Source organism: Neopelma chrysocephalum, unplaced genomic scaffold, assembly GCF_003984885.1.
Source record: "Neopelma chrysocephalum unplaced genomic scaffold, ASM398488v2 Primary Assembly neopelma1_381, whole genome shotgun sequence".
Lineage (NCBI taxonomy): Eukaryota > Metazoa > Chordata > Aves > Passeriformes > Pipridae > Neopelma > Neopelma chrysocephalum.
In genome coordinates, this window is record NW_020898045.1 from 299,499 (window position 1) to 314,887 (window position 15,389).

The 15,389-nt window shown below is 39.2% G+C and overlaps 1 protein-coding gene across 1 annotated transcript; it reads left to right on the forward strand.

The window, feature by feature from the left end:
* The first annotated feature begins 1,738 nt into the window (after window positions 1-1,738).
* On the forward strand, window positions 1,739-8,112 carry LOC113979070 (actin-like). Its single transcript, XM_027706537.1, is given in 5 exon segments — window positions 1,739-1,867; window positions 2,112-2,240; window positions 5,006-5,101; window positions 5,103-5,117; window positions 7,079-8,112. Coding segments are annotated over 5 exon segments (369 nt in total). The 5' UTR covers window positions 1,739-1,816; the 3' UTR covers window positions 7,157-8,112.
* Window positions 8,113-15,389: the final 7,277 nt, after the last annotated feature.

Consider the following 15,389-nt stretch of genomic DNA (forward strand, 5'->3'; position numbering starts at 1 on the left):
TTCCTACAGCAGTTTGCTCTCTAAATGATGGGGTGTTCCTTCTGTCCTGTTCCATCCTATCTGAGGAGTGTGTCCCTCCCTCCAAACTGGTGCTTTGCAGCCTAAATTATGAGGCACTGTGTGTGATGGTGATGAAACCACTGCCCTTGTATGTGCCAGTGGTGCTGGGCTTTGCGAAGTTGGGTTTGCAGGAGATAATGCTTTATTTCCATGCATCACTGGACATCCTGGACATCAGGTCAGTTGGTACCAAAATGAAAGTTCTGTTTGGTTTGGATGGTTGTGTTTTGGGGGAAAAAAACCAAACCAACTTGTTCAATTAATTAGTACTTGCTGAATCACTGCAAATTAGAAACATTGGCAGAGCATTGCTAACATGCAAACCCAAATGAATAATAGTGATAAGTTCCCTTTTTGTTCCATGAAGCAACAGGATGGTATTGATGGAGGGGCATAAACATAAGGCATACAGGCCAATGTGGTCAGCCATATGTTCAATTTATTATTTAATTAAGTCAACTTTTATACAGTTTAGTTTGTTTTGGGCACATGCTTACAACAAGGTGATTGGATAGCTCAGTCTGTACACACGTCTCATGTCTCCAGTTCATTGGACCTGATGTTCTGTCCACACGGCCTGGAATCATACTTGGCATGTAGAGGCCTTCCTAATTAGGGACTTTCTGAAATCTGCAGGTGCACTCCTATCTATACTTTCTCAAGGCTTTCTTGCTCTAAACATACTATGTTCTCAAACCTTATAATTAGACACACAGTTAACAAGTATAAACATTGCATATTTTCACACAGTCTATAAGCATAAACATTACAGCTTACAGCTTCTAGTCATGTCAAGCAAGGCCTACAGAAATGCAATGGAAATTGTTCACAATTTGAATCCTGCAACAGGATGGCCCAATAAAATTCCAAAGAGGGTCTCCAGCACATCACTTTATAAACTCATATAAGACTGGAAAGGATAACTGTGGCTTTTCTTGACCTTGAAAAGGGTCTTTCTGTTTAATTAGATTTCTAAAAGTTCCTTTGCAAATAGAAGATGCAGATTTTTGTTTGTTTTGTTCATATCTGAGCCAGATTTTAATTTTCGGGACTGTCAAAACCCTTCCCTGAAGTTCTGTGTCGTGAAAAATATTTTACCTCATATGTTGTTATATTATTTGGGGCAATTGTGATACACTTCCTAATGCAAAAGTGATAAACTTAGTAAAACTATTATTTAATAAGTGAGGGTTTTTTTTAAAGAAAATCTGTCTTTTATATAAGTATCTCAGTTTAATGAGACTGAAGTGTTTTGCTAGGGAGGATGAGTTATGAGGAAGACCAAGCTCCTCCCTCTAAGCAATTGTAAATCCAAAATTAAGAGGCTCCAATGGAGGAAATATGGAGAAAGAAAAAAAAACACAGCCCTTTATTAAAGGCTATATGTGTATTGGCTGGCTAGTTCCTTTGTGTGTGTCAATCAGCCTGGGCAAACACCCTCCCCCTCCCTCGTTAAACGTATTTCTTTTACAGCGATGCAGGGGAAAGAAGAAAAAAATTCCCCCTTGTTTTTTTTAGAACAAGTAAACCTATGACAATAAATGAATACTTTTTTACCCCCAAAATGTACATTTTTTAAAATATATTTCTCCTCCAACAAGGGGAAATCTCACTGTTTCAAGGCAATAGTGGAACTGCTTAGACAGAAAGAGCAACCAAATAAGTAAATCTAGAGAGATTATACCTTTTCCACCTATAATTCCTTCCCATTATTCCTTTATGCAGTGACAAAGGACCCACCCCTGATGAGAGAATCATGAGTTTGCTGGTGCCCACCTTGGGTGGACTCCTGTGTGGGCAGCACCAAGTATGTGATACTTCCTTCATTTTTGAAGCTGCCTTGCTCTTCCTGGTTGATTTATAGAAGGAATGATTCCAGAGTAGGTGGTTTCCCACAAATTCACATTTTAGTTCCTTACATGTTTTGGGAGTACATTCTGTGAGGGCAGTAACAGGTACAGTATTTCACATGAAGTTTTAACTTAAAAATGTTATTCTATCCCTGACGTGCCTGATGTATTGCACTAATATTGGAATAATATCCTTTGCAGGATGTTATGGTTGGAGTGGATCAAAAAGACAGCAATGTAGAGGCTGAAGCACCAAGTAAAAGAGGGATCCTGAGGCTGAAATACCCCATTGAGCATGGAGTTATCAGTAACTGGAATGACATGGGAAAGGTGGGTGTTTATTTTTAATGTAATTTTGTTGAGGCACAGCTTCCTTGGTGTGTGGCCAGAGCAGTGACCTCTTAGGGAAGTGCAGGAGAAACTGGAGAGGAATGGGAAGTCCAAAGGACACTCTCACTGTTAAATATCTCAGATATTCCATATGTCCTGGTCTCTTGGGGAAGTGTCTGAGTGTGTATGTGGAAATATTGTACCTCCTCTTTAGAGACAGGATTGCTATTTGGTCCCTTTTCTCCAGGTGAAATGGCCTGGGGAGGAAATTCCACAGGGAAATTCTCCTGGTAATGTTTTCCTGTGGAAAATACCACTGAAAGGATGACAAGGGGCTGGGGTTGTTCTGTACTCACACTTCCCAGGATGAGGTGTGTGAAATTATAATCCCTGTATCTAAAGTCAGTTCCTGTGTCGTATTCATGAACCCAAACTGGTGAGTGCAGAGTGTTCCAGACAACAAACCAAAGTCGATACAGGAGCAATGGGACTTCTTCAGTTTGTATCTGGAAATAAACTGCCCTCCTACTCCACTAGGTGGAAGCACAATATTTGGATTTCAACCTTGCTCTGCTTGCTGTGAGGATACCTTTCTGTCTACCTTGTACATCCCATTATGTTTTGCTCCCTGATAATTTTCCTGCTGTCTGCATTCAGCAAGAAATTATATTTTCCTGAAGAAAAAAAGTAAGAATTGGAGGTCACTATTTTTGTTCCCTCATGTGCATCTGGAAATTGTCCTGTGCACAACACATACTGCTATGTGTTCCTTCTCTGGGTAATGCTGGATGCAAGGGCAGACTATTTAAAATATAATTAGGAAAAGGAATTGGAGAAGGTTAAAAAAGTGACATGTGCTTTCCTGTAGTGTGAACTCATGGGTGGATAGATTGGTTTTAAGGTGTAATGTGAAGGAGGCTTCAGGCAGTGCTGTAATTCAAATAATGGTCAGGTACTATATGGGCTCTTGTAGCTTTAGCTTTTCTTCTTTGTCACTTAAATCACTTGTGGAAGTGGGTCTCCAAACTTCCCTTCTTCTGCTAGGGAAGAGACAAGAAACAGAGTTGATGACTGTTATGATTATTTCAAATAAGGAAAAAAGTGTATTTTTGGTTATATACAGGCTTCTGTAATTCAATCACGTATCTCAGGTCCCCCTGAAGTTCTGTGACAAACACAAAGACTCCTGTGGCTGAGAGAATTTCTGAAATAAAATTCCTAAAGTTTTGATGCAAAGGGAATATCTTTTGTGTGTGCATATATATATATATATATATAATTTCCCCCAAAATTTTCTAAACCAGTTGCATGATTTTGATCCAAGCCACAGATTTATTTCTAATGCTTGGAAATCATACTCCTAAAAGCATCTTGATGCAGAAGAGACAAGGGAATTACTGGGTAACGTGCCAAAAATGGGACAAAGGCACAATAGTGCAGTGCCCAGCCATCCACAGGGTACAGAAAGAGGGGGATCACCAAAGAAGGAGGCTCAGTGTGAGGGCAAAGTGGGAGCAGGGATGCTGCAGGATGTGGGAGTGGAGGGGGGAGCACATTCCTCTTCTCCTGTGCTTCAATTCACAATATTCAAATTGGGCCTGCTCTGTTTTCCGCTGGATAATAATACAGGGCATTGTCCATCCCTGTTAATTTGTTCCCAGGAACTGACCTGACAACATATGGGAGGGATGGAGCATTTTCTGGCTCTGGTGACAACATAAATGTTTAATATAAGTGTTGGGTTAATTTGGGATAGTTCTTCCTCAGTAATTTGTCTTTGCTGCTCACATTTAAGTCTCATGGCCTATAAAATCAACACTGAACTATTTTGGTTCTTGGGGAATGTCGTTATCCCTCAACATTATGGTTACTGGGCTGTGCAGTGCCTGGATTTGAGGCAAAACCTGGAAACTGCCCAAGATTTAGGCAGGGTCCTGCTTTGTATGAGTCCAGGTTTGTTCCTCACTGCTGAAATCACCAGCACTTTGTGAATTATGTAAGCACCTTCTCTCCCCTTATGTATTCCCTGTCTGAAATAGCATTTTTTTCTTATATCTGACTGATATATATTTTTAAGCTTTTACATAATTACTTTCTGGTTTATTCAACTTCTCCCTGCATTTCTATTCTAAACCTTCAAATGGAAGATGGCTTGGCATCCCAAGCCTCACTTCTGGAAACATCTGATTATTCATTTTTTTTTAGGGGATTGATATGGAATTGAAACTTCTTTTTAGGGCTGATTTTTTTTCCCCTAATGAGCAATTCTAGCTCTGGACAGCTGTTAACTTTGTAGGTGCTGCACAAAAGAGGATCTTTTTTCCATTTAAGTTCATTTTGGAGCATAATAATACTTGTTTCTGGGATATTCTTCAAATAAACTTACCCATAAAACTATCCTGATGTTTTGTGCTCAAAAATAAGCTCATTGGGTCAGGCAAAGCTGAGGTAATAAAAGAATAAAACCCCAGCATAGTGGTTTCAGTTCTAAAATAGAGGGGAATTTGGCAGATTTGCACTTGCATGCTTTCTGTCTATTTTAATGTCTGTAAAATATTAATAAAATAACATATATAAATAATTTTTATTGTATGATATATACTACTTGTATTTTAAATATAACATTATTTAATATCATTTAATATATTACTAAAAATATATTAAAAATCCATTAGCCTGGCTGTATTTGAAGAGCTTTCTTTGTTGTTCTGTGGGCAGAAGAAACCATTTTGAGACACTTTTCTAAAGCATTTTTTCACTTCTAGGTTTTGACATCATTCTTCCTACAACAAACTCTGGTTGTGCTGGAGGAACATCCCACCCTTTTGACTGAGACCCCCTTGAATCTGAAGGCCAACCATGGAAAAAATGACTCAAGTAATTGTCTGAACCCTGTGTCACGGATCATTCCTGCATGGAAGCAGCTAAAAAATATAAATAGTCCCCAAATAGTTAATTTGTTCTTAATTTGGGAGCTAATCCCTTATGATTAGTGTGGGTTGGCAAGATGGGTAAGCCATGATGGGAGTTGCTGCTGCTCTTGCGTTATCAAGGTCCTGAAACATTTTGGACTTGCAAATATGTCACTGCTATGCACAGGTATCCTCTTAAAAGCTTGGAGTGATTTTTTTTTTTTTTTTTGTGTATGTTCACAAGACTGTGCTCAGTTCTGGATGAAGGAAAGCTGAAGCCAAGAGGCTTCTGATGCTGAGTTTTGGTGTGTATCTAGATAATGATAACACAGGATTATGTGATTTTTTTTTTTTGGTTGGAGTTGGTGAGTCATTGATGTATTTAAAAGTGAGGTTTGAAAGTGAACCAGCTGAATCTTCAGTGTGAGTTTTGGATCAGTGGCACATTTCAGGTGCCCACCTCTGGCTACCAAGAGTGTTCAACTTGTAGCCCAACTCCTCAGCTCCTGCTTTCTACCCTTGACACTGTCCCTTCATCAGCACTTCTGCATCAGGCAAAATGCTACTTGTCATACCTGAATTGTGGGTTTTGAAAGATTAGAATAAAGCACGTGACTTTGTGGAACTTCCAAGTGGAGCACCTCTTCAGGGGTCAGGGGAAAAGTGTTCCAAAACTGGAATGTTTGTGTTGTCTTGGGAAAATGAGTTGTCTTAGCAAATCATGCTTTGCTAAGTGTTCCTGCCTGTGACATACGTAGTCTGATTTAGCCAAGTTTAATCAGAACAAAAAGCAGGCCTCTGAAGTTTTATATATTTTGGAGCAGCTTTATGGCCAAAAGTCCATGTTACAAGTTTAGCCAGTGAGAGAAAGAGAAGTAAATGTGATTTAAATACAGATATAGGTATAGAATCACCTGGGAAAATGGGATGTGACTCTGCACTTCCCTTTGTTCCAACTTTTGGCATATATTTAATAGGAAGATTATGCATCAATTTAGCAACAGTGTAAATAAATTAATTAAGTAGTGAGTTTGACAGAATGAATTACTGGGAGAGAATACAACTGGGAGATAACAAACTACAACAGACCATAAGAACAGTGTACTTTTTAACAACCAGGAGATGTGGCTCATACAATAGACGTGTCCAGGACTGCTCCTCTGTCATTATACTGTAATGATAAATCTTGCTTTCAAGATTGTTTAAAGGCTTCTTGTTTATTGCTGATTGCATTAAATTCATCACCATAATTATGAAATATTGTTAATTCATGTAGCCTTTAATTGAAAGCATAGTTTCCATTAAACGTTGACTTCATTGGCAAAAGTATTAGCTTCTGAAATCCAAAATTTGAGTTAACCCCCTCACATTGGAAGCTCTGATGGTGATGGTTGAGTCCCCATCCCTGTAGGGATTTAAAAGCCACTAGATGTGGCACCTGAGGACATGGTTTAGTGGTGGCCTTGGCAGTGTTGAGTTTACAGTTGGACTCAATAATCTTAGAGGAACGGCTGATTGTTCCTTGAGATGGGAACAGACAGATTATTCCTCATGGCTTCTTCCAGCTGTGTCTTCTGTGCATTTTTTATGTGTGTGTACATATATAGATATAAAACCATCTAGATTTCCCCATTGTGCAGTCCTGCCATCAGTGTAAGAAAATTATCCCAGGGGTGTCATCTTCAATTAATGTTGTCAGCAAAAATCTGACCTGGGTTAATAGGAAGATATCCACTGGCTTTGGTGATTTTCTTTTTAAATGAAATCCCAAAGAAAATATAACATGCTGTTCACAGAAGAGCTGTGGTTCAGGAAAGGACTCAGGAGTAGTAACTGTCAGTATTAATTTTAAAAGAAATAAAATTTACCATCTCTTCAGGTCCTGTTAAGTGTAGATCTCAAAGTTTTTTCTACTCTTCTTTCCAGATTCTGTTTGAAACATTCAGTGTGCCAGCCATGTGTGGAGCAATTCAGGCAGTGCTGTCTCTGCCTTGGGACCAATGACTGGTGAGTCTTCCTGAGGGTTGGATTTTCCACCTGTCTTTCTCTTGAAGTCTTGAGTCTTTATATATTTTGAAAAAATATTTAAAATGCCACCTGCCTTTGTAGCCTGATGCCATGATATAATTTTGTATACAAAGATGGGCAGCTTACAGGAATTATGACTGTCATAAATACTTGTTTTATCTTTAAAATTCAATTATTTGTGTATCAGAAATGCCTTATTCATTTTGAGTGGAAAACATGTGCTTCATTTCCTACCCAAGAATGACATGGCTTTACACAGATATTGTTATATTTTCCTAGTGGTGTATTTTACTTTAATGAGAGATTCACATTTTTATTAAAAAATAGGGGTTTTTTTTACAGTTTGAACATGACTTCATGTCTGTAAAGTGCTGGAACTTGTCTTAAAAATGGGCTTGGGAAAATCTGTGTCCTGACTGTCACACTGTGTGTTGATTAAAAACTTCTTGGCTGCCTGCAGCAGAACAGGAGATGGTGAGAGACATCAAGGAAAAGTTTTGTTGTGTGGCACTGGATTTTGAAAATGAAACAACAACTGCTGCTTCTTCCTCCTGTCTTGAAAAGAGCCATGAGCTTCCTGATGGACAAGTTCTCACTATTGGGAAAGAAAGTTTCAGAAACTCCCGTCCAGGCATCCTTTGTAGGTGGGACAGGACTTTTCTTTCTAGGGATTTGGCAGACAATGAAAAGGAGAACTTTTAGCAAGTATAGACAACATTCAGCTGTAGGAACTGAATTATTTATTCTCAAATGGAGTCACTTCTTCAGAAGCTATGGATGCTGCTGCTGCTGGACAAAAAGATGCTTCAGCTGAGAAATACCTGAATCCCAAGATAGTTTCAATCTCTTATAAATGGAGTAGAATGTGTAAAATGACGAGATCGTGCTTTTTATCTTGAATGGCTGATACAGAAATGCACAGTGCTGCTTATGTGGATTTTTTTACCTAGATAATGCTTCAGCTTATCATTTTAGTCTAATTATCTGTGATTTAATAGTTCAAAATCAAATCAAACATTGTTTTCCACTAGTTTTGTCCATAGTGTTACAGTTCCCATTCTATCCAGTGGATGACTGACACTCCATGTGAGTAACTCCTGCTGCCCCTCACAATTTTCCTGCTTAAATTCCCCTCTGGAGGGCTGAACAAAATGGCTGCAGGCAGTTTGGCACCATTTCCATGGAGCTAAATGGTGAAGTCAGCTACGTTGGTGTGCAGAAATGAAGCTATTTAAGCATTCATGTAACTCCAAGTTGTGTGTTTGAGCCTCAGCAGGAGACATTCTCTTTAGTAGACAGAGGGATTTGGCTGCCAGAAGTGTGTCAGGGATCAGAGCTGGTGCTCAGTGATGATCACTATCAGGAATGTAGCGGTGGAAATCAGGATTTTGTGGAGCACAGATCTCTGTCAGAATGAGTGTGTTAAACTAGTTTAAAAGTCTAGTGCTTAAAGCTCAAACTGTATTCCCAGGATTCTGTCTGGTCAGCTCCTTATCTTTGGCAAAAAACAGTGCAATAGGTAAACTTCCCAGGACTGGCATTGAGATTAAACCAACACCTCACTGAAATGCCAGGTGTGTTTCTATTTCTAGCTGACAGCATCTTTACTTCCCTGTTGGAGCAGCTCCCTATAAACATCTTCACAACTCCAATCCTCTTATATACTTCTATAAAACTTAATAAGGCCTTGATGCTTCTGAGCCTAACCAGACTCAGAGGCTCAGATGGTCCTTATCAGATGTTGCCCTGCCTTTTGCCACCTCAGTGTTATCTCTTTTCTTAGATTAAAAAGTTTTTATGAATAGGAACCAGTTTATAGGTTTTGGGTTTGTTTTTTTTTTGTGCAGCACCTTTTACAGTTAGGTTGTACTAGGTATTATATACCAGATATATATGGTGTCTTTCTCTAGTGCGTGAGGTTTATTTCAGAGTCCTGTTCCTTTCAGACTGTCCAAGAAACTGTCTCATATGTAATTTAAAATTTTCCAAGTTTTTCTGAACTTCTCAGTTGCTTCTTTTTAATTTAGTAATAAGCTTCCATTAAAATTCTTAAAATTGCTTTCCTGAGAACGTGTTAAATAATGTGTCACTTCAAAACAACCCTTTCTCCTGTATTAATTTTAACAAAGAAAAATTGTTACCATCATGGAATTTACTAAACCTATGGAATATCTGACATCTAGCTTTTAAATGGGAATGCTATCTTGTAAGTGATTTCTGAGACTTTAATCTCCTGCAATTCAATTCTGCATTTCCCATCAGCAATGTTTTCCTGTTAAATGATATAATGTCTGTGTGAGACACTTGTCATCAGTTATGTCACAGTTCTTGATGTTCACTTTTAAAATACAAGCAGCATTTTAAAGATTCGTTTTGGGGGCTTTTCCCTCTGGTTTTGCTTCAAAGTTAAATGTTATATCTGTGATGAAATAGTATTTTCTTGGAATTAGTGAGCTCCATATTAGGGCTTTGCTGATGTTCTAAGAAACTCTAAATACAAAAAAATCTATTTTAAAAAAGCAGCAGCATTTTGGAGACAGAAGATGGAAGTGAAAAATCCCCAAACTAATCATTAACCTTTGATTAAAGTGTTTGTTGGTCATTTTAATTGGGGATTATGGGCTTTGAAAAAGAAATTACATCTGCTTTACCTCATGTATGCAGAATAGGGAGGGAAGAGAAAAAAACATGGAGTGATGAAAGCAAATCACCTTTGTGGAAAGCTTCTTGAGACCACTGGGGACACCACAGTTGGGGTGAACTTGACCCCTTTTTCTATCTGGCAAACTTTTAATGAAAGAGGAAAAGGACCTGGTGATCTTTTACCTCAGAGGTTAATAACACATGATACTGATGAGCATTTTCTGTAAGAAGTGAACCCTGCAGATCTCATTACCTGGGCCTCCTGATTGTGCATTCACATCCCACAAGAGGAGTGGAAAAGGCACTTGACACATTTAAAAGGTTATAGTGGACAATGTTTACATTTCTGATTCTATTCCCAGTGCATTTTCTTCTTATTAGAAGAATAAAAGACCACTGAGGGTCATCCAGACTGTTTTCCATCCCACTGCCGGCTGAGACATGTTTGACTGCAGTGAATGTCAAGGTAAGGGCAAAATTTGGGGCCCAATTCATTAACTAGCAGTTGCTGTAACTCAATCTGTTTTGCTTGCATCAATTTTAGGTAAAACTCTTGATTTCTGTTGTAGATTTTCATCTAAAACTGTGGGGAGATGTGCTGAGTTATGTCTAAAGTGTGACAGCAAGGCCAAGTCTTCATCACATCAGAGTTGGGCCAAAGCATGGAATAGTGAAAACCATTCAAAATACCCATCACTCTGTGCTGGTTTAACAGGGCATTTTGGAAAACAGCAGTCTTGAGAGGAAGAAGCCAAGAATAGTAATGTAGTGACAGCAAGCAGGGAGAGTTGCAAGGCCTGACGTGAATTAAATGTGCAAAGGCGGAAGCCGAACCCAACAACAACCTGATATGGAGGAGAATGAGATTAAGGGTTTGAAATATCTCCTGCTTAAGGTTTGCCTCAGGCAAGAGCGAGTTTGTAGGTGTAATATGTTGTTGAATTTTAATATGGAAATGTCTTCTGGCATGTATTTCAAACTCCCTAGAAATAGTGATATTGATCTAACCTTCAATTAATGGGAGAGGTCCTCTGTGAAAATCGGGTCTGGGTTTGAATGGCAAATAGCTTTAATATTCTGAGCAGAATGGATCATTTACGCAGCTCAGTAAGAGACTATAAATCACTAGGACTTTGGCTTTTTTTTTTATTATCATTTTAATGCAGGCTTGCTTTCCCTGGAGCAAAGGACCAGGAGTGTGGTGGATCGTTAAAAAAATCAGAGAGGTGATGTCAGTAGGTACAGACAACAAATAATATAGTTATGCAAAAGGGAGTTATTTGAAATCCATTCCTGTTCTCTGTTGCCATGTTTTTCAGAAATCTGCTCTCATTTGGGCAGTGGGATGAGATGAACACTCCCCCCCTTTAACCTTTACACAATTCAGGTGTATCTTTCCACTTTCAGTTTGCACAGAACATCCATTCTGAAGGCCATTTTTTATACCAGTCTTTTTCCATCTAGGCTGTTGGCAAATAACCTTTCTTAACCATTAATTAATACAGAGTTTAACTGAAGTTGATGTTGATATTGAGCAGTGTTTTATAGAGCTGTTCATGATCCAGGTGTACATTTTGCAGGTTTACTCTCTTTATTGATTTCTTATCTGGCCCAGAGAAAATTAGGTTCTTACAGGGCTTCAAAGCCTCTAATTAAACCAGAGAAGAATTTCATCCAGTCCTGGCCTCCACTGGTCTGTGAAATACCCAAGCTGAGAGATCACCTTGACCAAGTGGACCCCCTGATTTAATAATACCATTCATAGAGCTTGTACCTTCAGAATTGACCTTCCCTGGCAGTTTGACCTTGGAAGCGTCACTTTTATTTAGTTAAATAAAATAAAAAGAAAAGAAAAAAAGGAAGAATGGCTCCAGTCTGCCTAAACTTGCCTGGTTTGTGCTACTCAAGTCCCAAATGACAATCCTATCTGCCCACTTTCTGCTATTATAGTCTTAGCTCTGTTTCTGGATCTACCTATTTCCCTGCTCAAAGGTGGAGAAGGATTAATTGGGTAGAGCTTTGTCATACTTTTTAGCTGAAAAAGCATTAATTAAGTGCTGTGGTTTGGTTTTGGATTTATTTTACTTTTGGCAAGGTTTTTTTTCTGCAACAAAATATCCTCTTCTGATCTCTTATATAGACTTATTTTCCAAAGGGTTGTATGGTGGTTGTCTGCAGAAAATACCACTACTCTGAACCTTTTCCTATGACCCTTCCAGTTGCTGCATGTTTTGCTGTTGTCCTTGGTGAGTGAGAGAAGATGTGATTCTCTGACTGTGTGCAATTCCCTGGCCAGGCAACCGCTTGGGGATTGTCAGGAAGCTTTCCTTCTGGAAGCTCTTCCACTCTGGGAGTCTTGTAAAGAGCATTTTGCATTGCAGGTTGCTCACTAAATCAGCAGCTTGGCTCTCTCACAGAGCTGCTGAATTAACGTGATGTGACCCAGAGATGCGAAGGGATTTCTTTCATTAGCAGGGCTGGGATGCTCAGGAGAACACAAGATGTGTTTCCCAGACAACAGCTGATGTCACTGGTGACTGAAAGAAAGTACAAAGGCTGAAAAGGGAGTTTATGAAGAGTAAGGATCAATTTAGGGGGGGAAAAAAAAGGCAAAATTATAGATTTTTACAAAATATAAACCACAACATATAGACCTGCTTACAAAGTCTGTGAAACAGCTGTGAGGGTCTCAGGAATAAAAATGCCTCACAAATGAACAGCAAAGAAATTCAGTTTAAAACACCTCCTGAAAGTCTGTATGTGCCGCAACCTTAAAGTCACAATCCTTACCCGACTTTTTTTCTCCAAAATAAAACAATCCAGAATGATAATCCTGCTGGAATAAACACAGATGGCAATTTGCACACAATTTCATTTCAGCTGAAGTTTTACTTCAAATTCTGAGCAGGATAAATAAACCATTTCTGGGTGCTCATGATAGGAAGGCTGCTGCAGACTTTTGGTTAATATTTAAGAGGCTTTCCTGACAAAGGAATACTGTGCATCAGCCTGACAAACCAGCCTATGGTTCGCTTGTGAAAAATAGCCTAGGAACTTGCATGCATCATTCATCTCCTTCAGTATCTAGAGAAGGATGACTTAAATTTCCCTCATCTGACCATTTTTAAACCATCTAAAAGATTATTTTTCTGTGTTTAAAACTATAGCCGCTTGGGCTAACAATCATAACTATTTTAGGATCGTAAAGGTATGTGTTTTTTAGGTTGCAGTTTCATGGATGTCTGAGTTATCTGCTGGCTTGTTGCCATAAGCAAGGCAGGGGCTTTTTCTCCCCTCTCATCAATTCCCTCCCTTTCCTTTTGCCTGCTCTGCGGTGGACAAACAAATGGTCTCTTTTGTTTTGTGTTCACTAATTAGCTTCCAGATGGGTTAGTGAGTTGAATTGTCTTTTGGATAGTCCTGGCAACTGTCAAGGCTGATGCCAAGTGAAGGCAGACAAAGGGGGAGTTGGCTGCCCCTTCCACTGGCAGGATTTTATTGCATTGCCCTCCTGTTTCAGGAATCTTCAGCATATGGGGAGAGAAACAGGAGTTCTTGTCTATGTCCAAAATCCAGTAATACCTCTTTCTATAGTCTTGGACCAGGACTGCCAAAAGGTAGGAATGGGCGGGTAACAGAGATGAAGGAAACCCTTCTCAGGACAACCAAAGGACATGACCAAAGCAACGGTCACAGACAGAAAAAGGAAACTTCCAGTAGATTTAAGGAGAGAATTGTTATCCTGTGTGTGGATAAGCACTGGCAGAGGCTGCCCGGGGCTCTGGGGGAATCTTCATCCATAGAGGCTTTTAAAACTTGACTGAACATTGCCATAAACAACCTGATTTAATTTACAAGTTGGCTCTGCTTCATGCAGAATGTTGGACCAGGTGAACACCAAAGGTCTCTCCCAATTTGATTCCCTCCCCCACCCCAAAGGATCAAGGCCACCACTTCAACTCACAGACATGGAAGCTGCAACTTCCAAGTTCCACCGCTGGCCCCCGTGGCCGGTGACTATAGACATCTTTCCACTCTCAACTTTTCTTTCCCTTACTCTCCCTTACCCTTATCCTGTCTTTCCTTTCTCTCCCTTATGCATTTTGCCCAAGGGTTCTCTTTATGCCGTATTGCTGTAGATGAGAGATATAGATAATAACACCCAAAATGGCAACGTACCTGTTTATCTTTGAAACAAAATTGTTCTAAAATAAACCCTACATATGTAAGTTTTCAAACACCAATTATTTAGTGTCATTTCACTCTAATCCACCCCAAGGGATTTATTAATAAGAACCTGGGTTACCTCTCCCTTTTCTGGGGTGGGTTGTAACAGTGTGTCTCTCTTTTTCCACATCAGCATCTGGTTGTTAAGCCAACAATTTTTAAGCCATGACTGTTGCTGCAAAACTTTGACCGGTGCTTTTTTTTACTTTAACTGTTACTTTGACCTGGGATGCTTTCAGTTCCCTTATTAGAAAAAGGAGGAATAATAGTAAACACCTCTGAATTTATTGCTTGCTTTTAATTAATATCTTTTCCTTTCTCAAAACTGTTTCCACTCTGAGGCCCATGTTGGGCAAATATGTTGGTAAAGTTTGTTGGAATAAGAGGTTACAATAAAAGCAGAGCTCTGGGATGCTGCAGTTTATTGAACAACTCGCTGGATCAGTTTTCCTCTCCACTGCCTGCCAGTGGATGTCACACTTACACAAAAATGGTGCAAGAAACGAGCCAAATTTCTACTTTTTCCATTAAAGAAGAGTTCTTGCACTAAGTCTTTACAATCTCCTGAAAGAAAGCTTTGGCTTCAGTGGGAGGGCAGCCTGAGGGAAGAAACAAAAATCAGCATATGCTGTGTATTCAGCGAGGATTTATTTTCAGTTTTATGCACCTGGACTGAGGGGTTCCTAAGAGATAATGAGGGATTTTACTGTGAGGAGTTATCAAATCTGTAAGAAAAGCTTTCTCCCTGGTTTTATTAGTGAACTGTATCTATGCAAGGGAATTCTGTTATAAATACAACTAAATATGAATGTCACAGAATCACAGTAACAGTTTCATCATGATTTTCTTATCAGAGCACTGTGGCCTTGGCATTTTCTTCTAATTCTTTGAATTGTGACTTTCTTTGTTGTATATCAGCAAAACATCAACGCAGTGAGGTGCTGCTGCTCTGGGGCTTCTGTGCCCTGGAAAAAGCGGTGGCAAGGTTATCACGGAAGTTTGTATTTAAATTGTGAAGCACTGAAAATGAGCAATGGTTCAATGGTACTGTACACACAAACTGAAGTGGACAAAAGTAGCTTTTAAAGACAGTTCTGAGTACTAGAGAGATTATTGCCATTCCCTGAGGCACAGGAAACTTAAGAGGCTTAACCAAAAACTGTAGGAGTTCATTGTGAGAAGCCTGGGCTGATGCCAGAGAAACTGAGCCTTTTTTTTTTTTAAATTTCATTGCTGAAATCTCAGGGATTAAAAAAAAAAAGAAGAAGAAAAAAAATACCACCACAAAAGAATTAGTGGCTAAATTATTTTGATTGACTTCAGCATCCAAGACATGCAC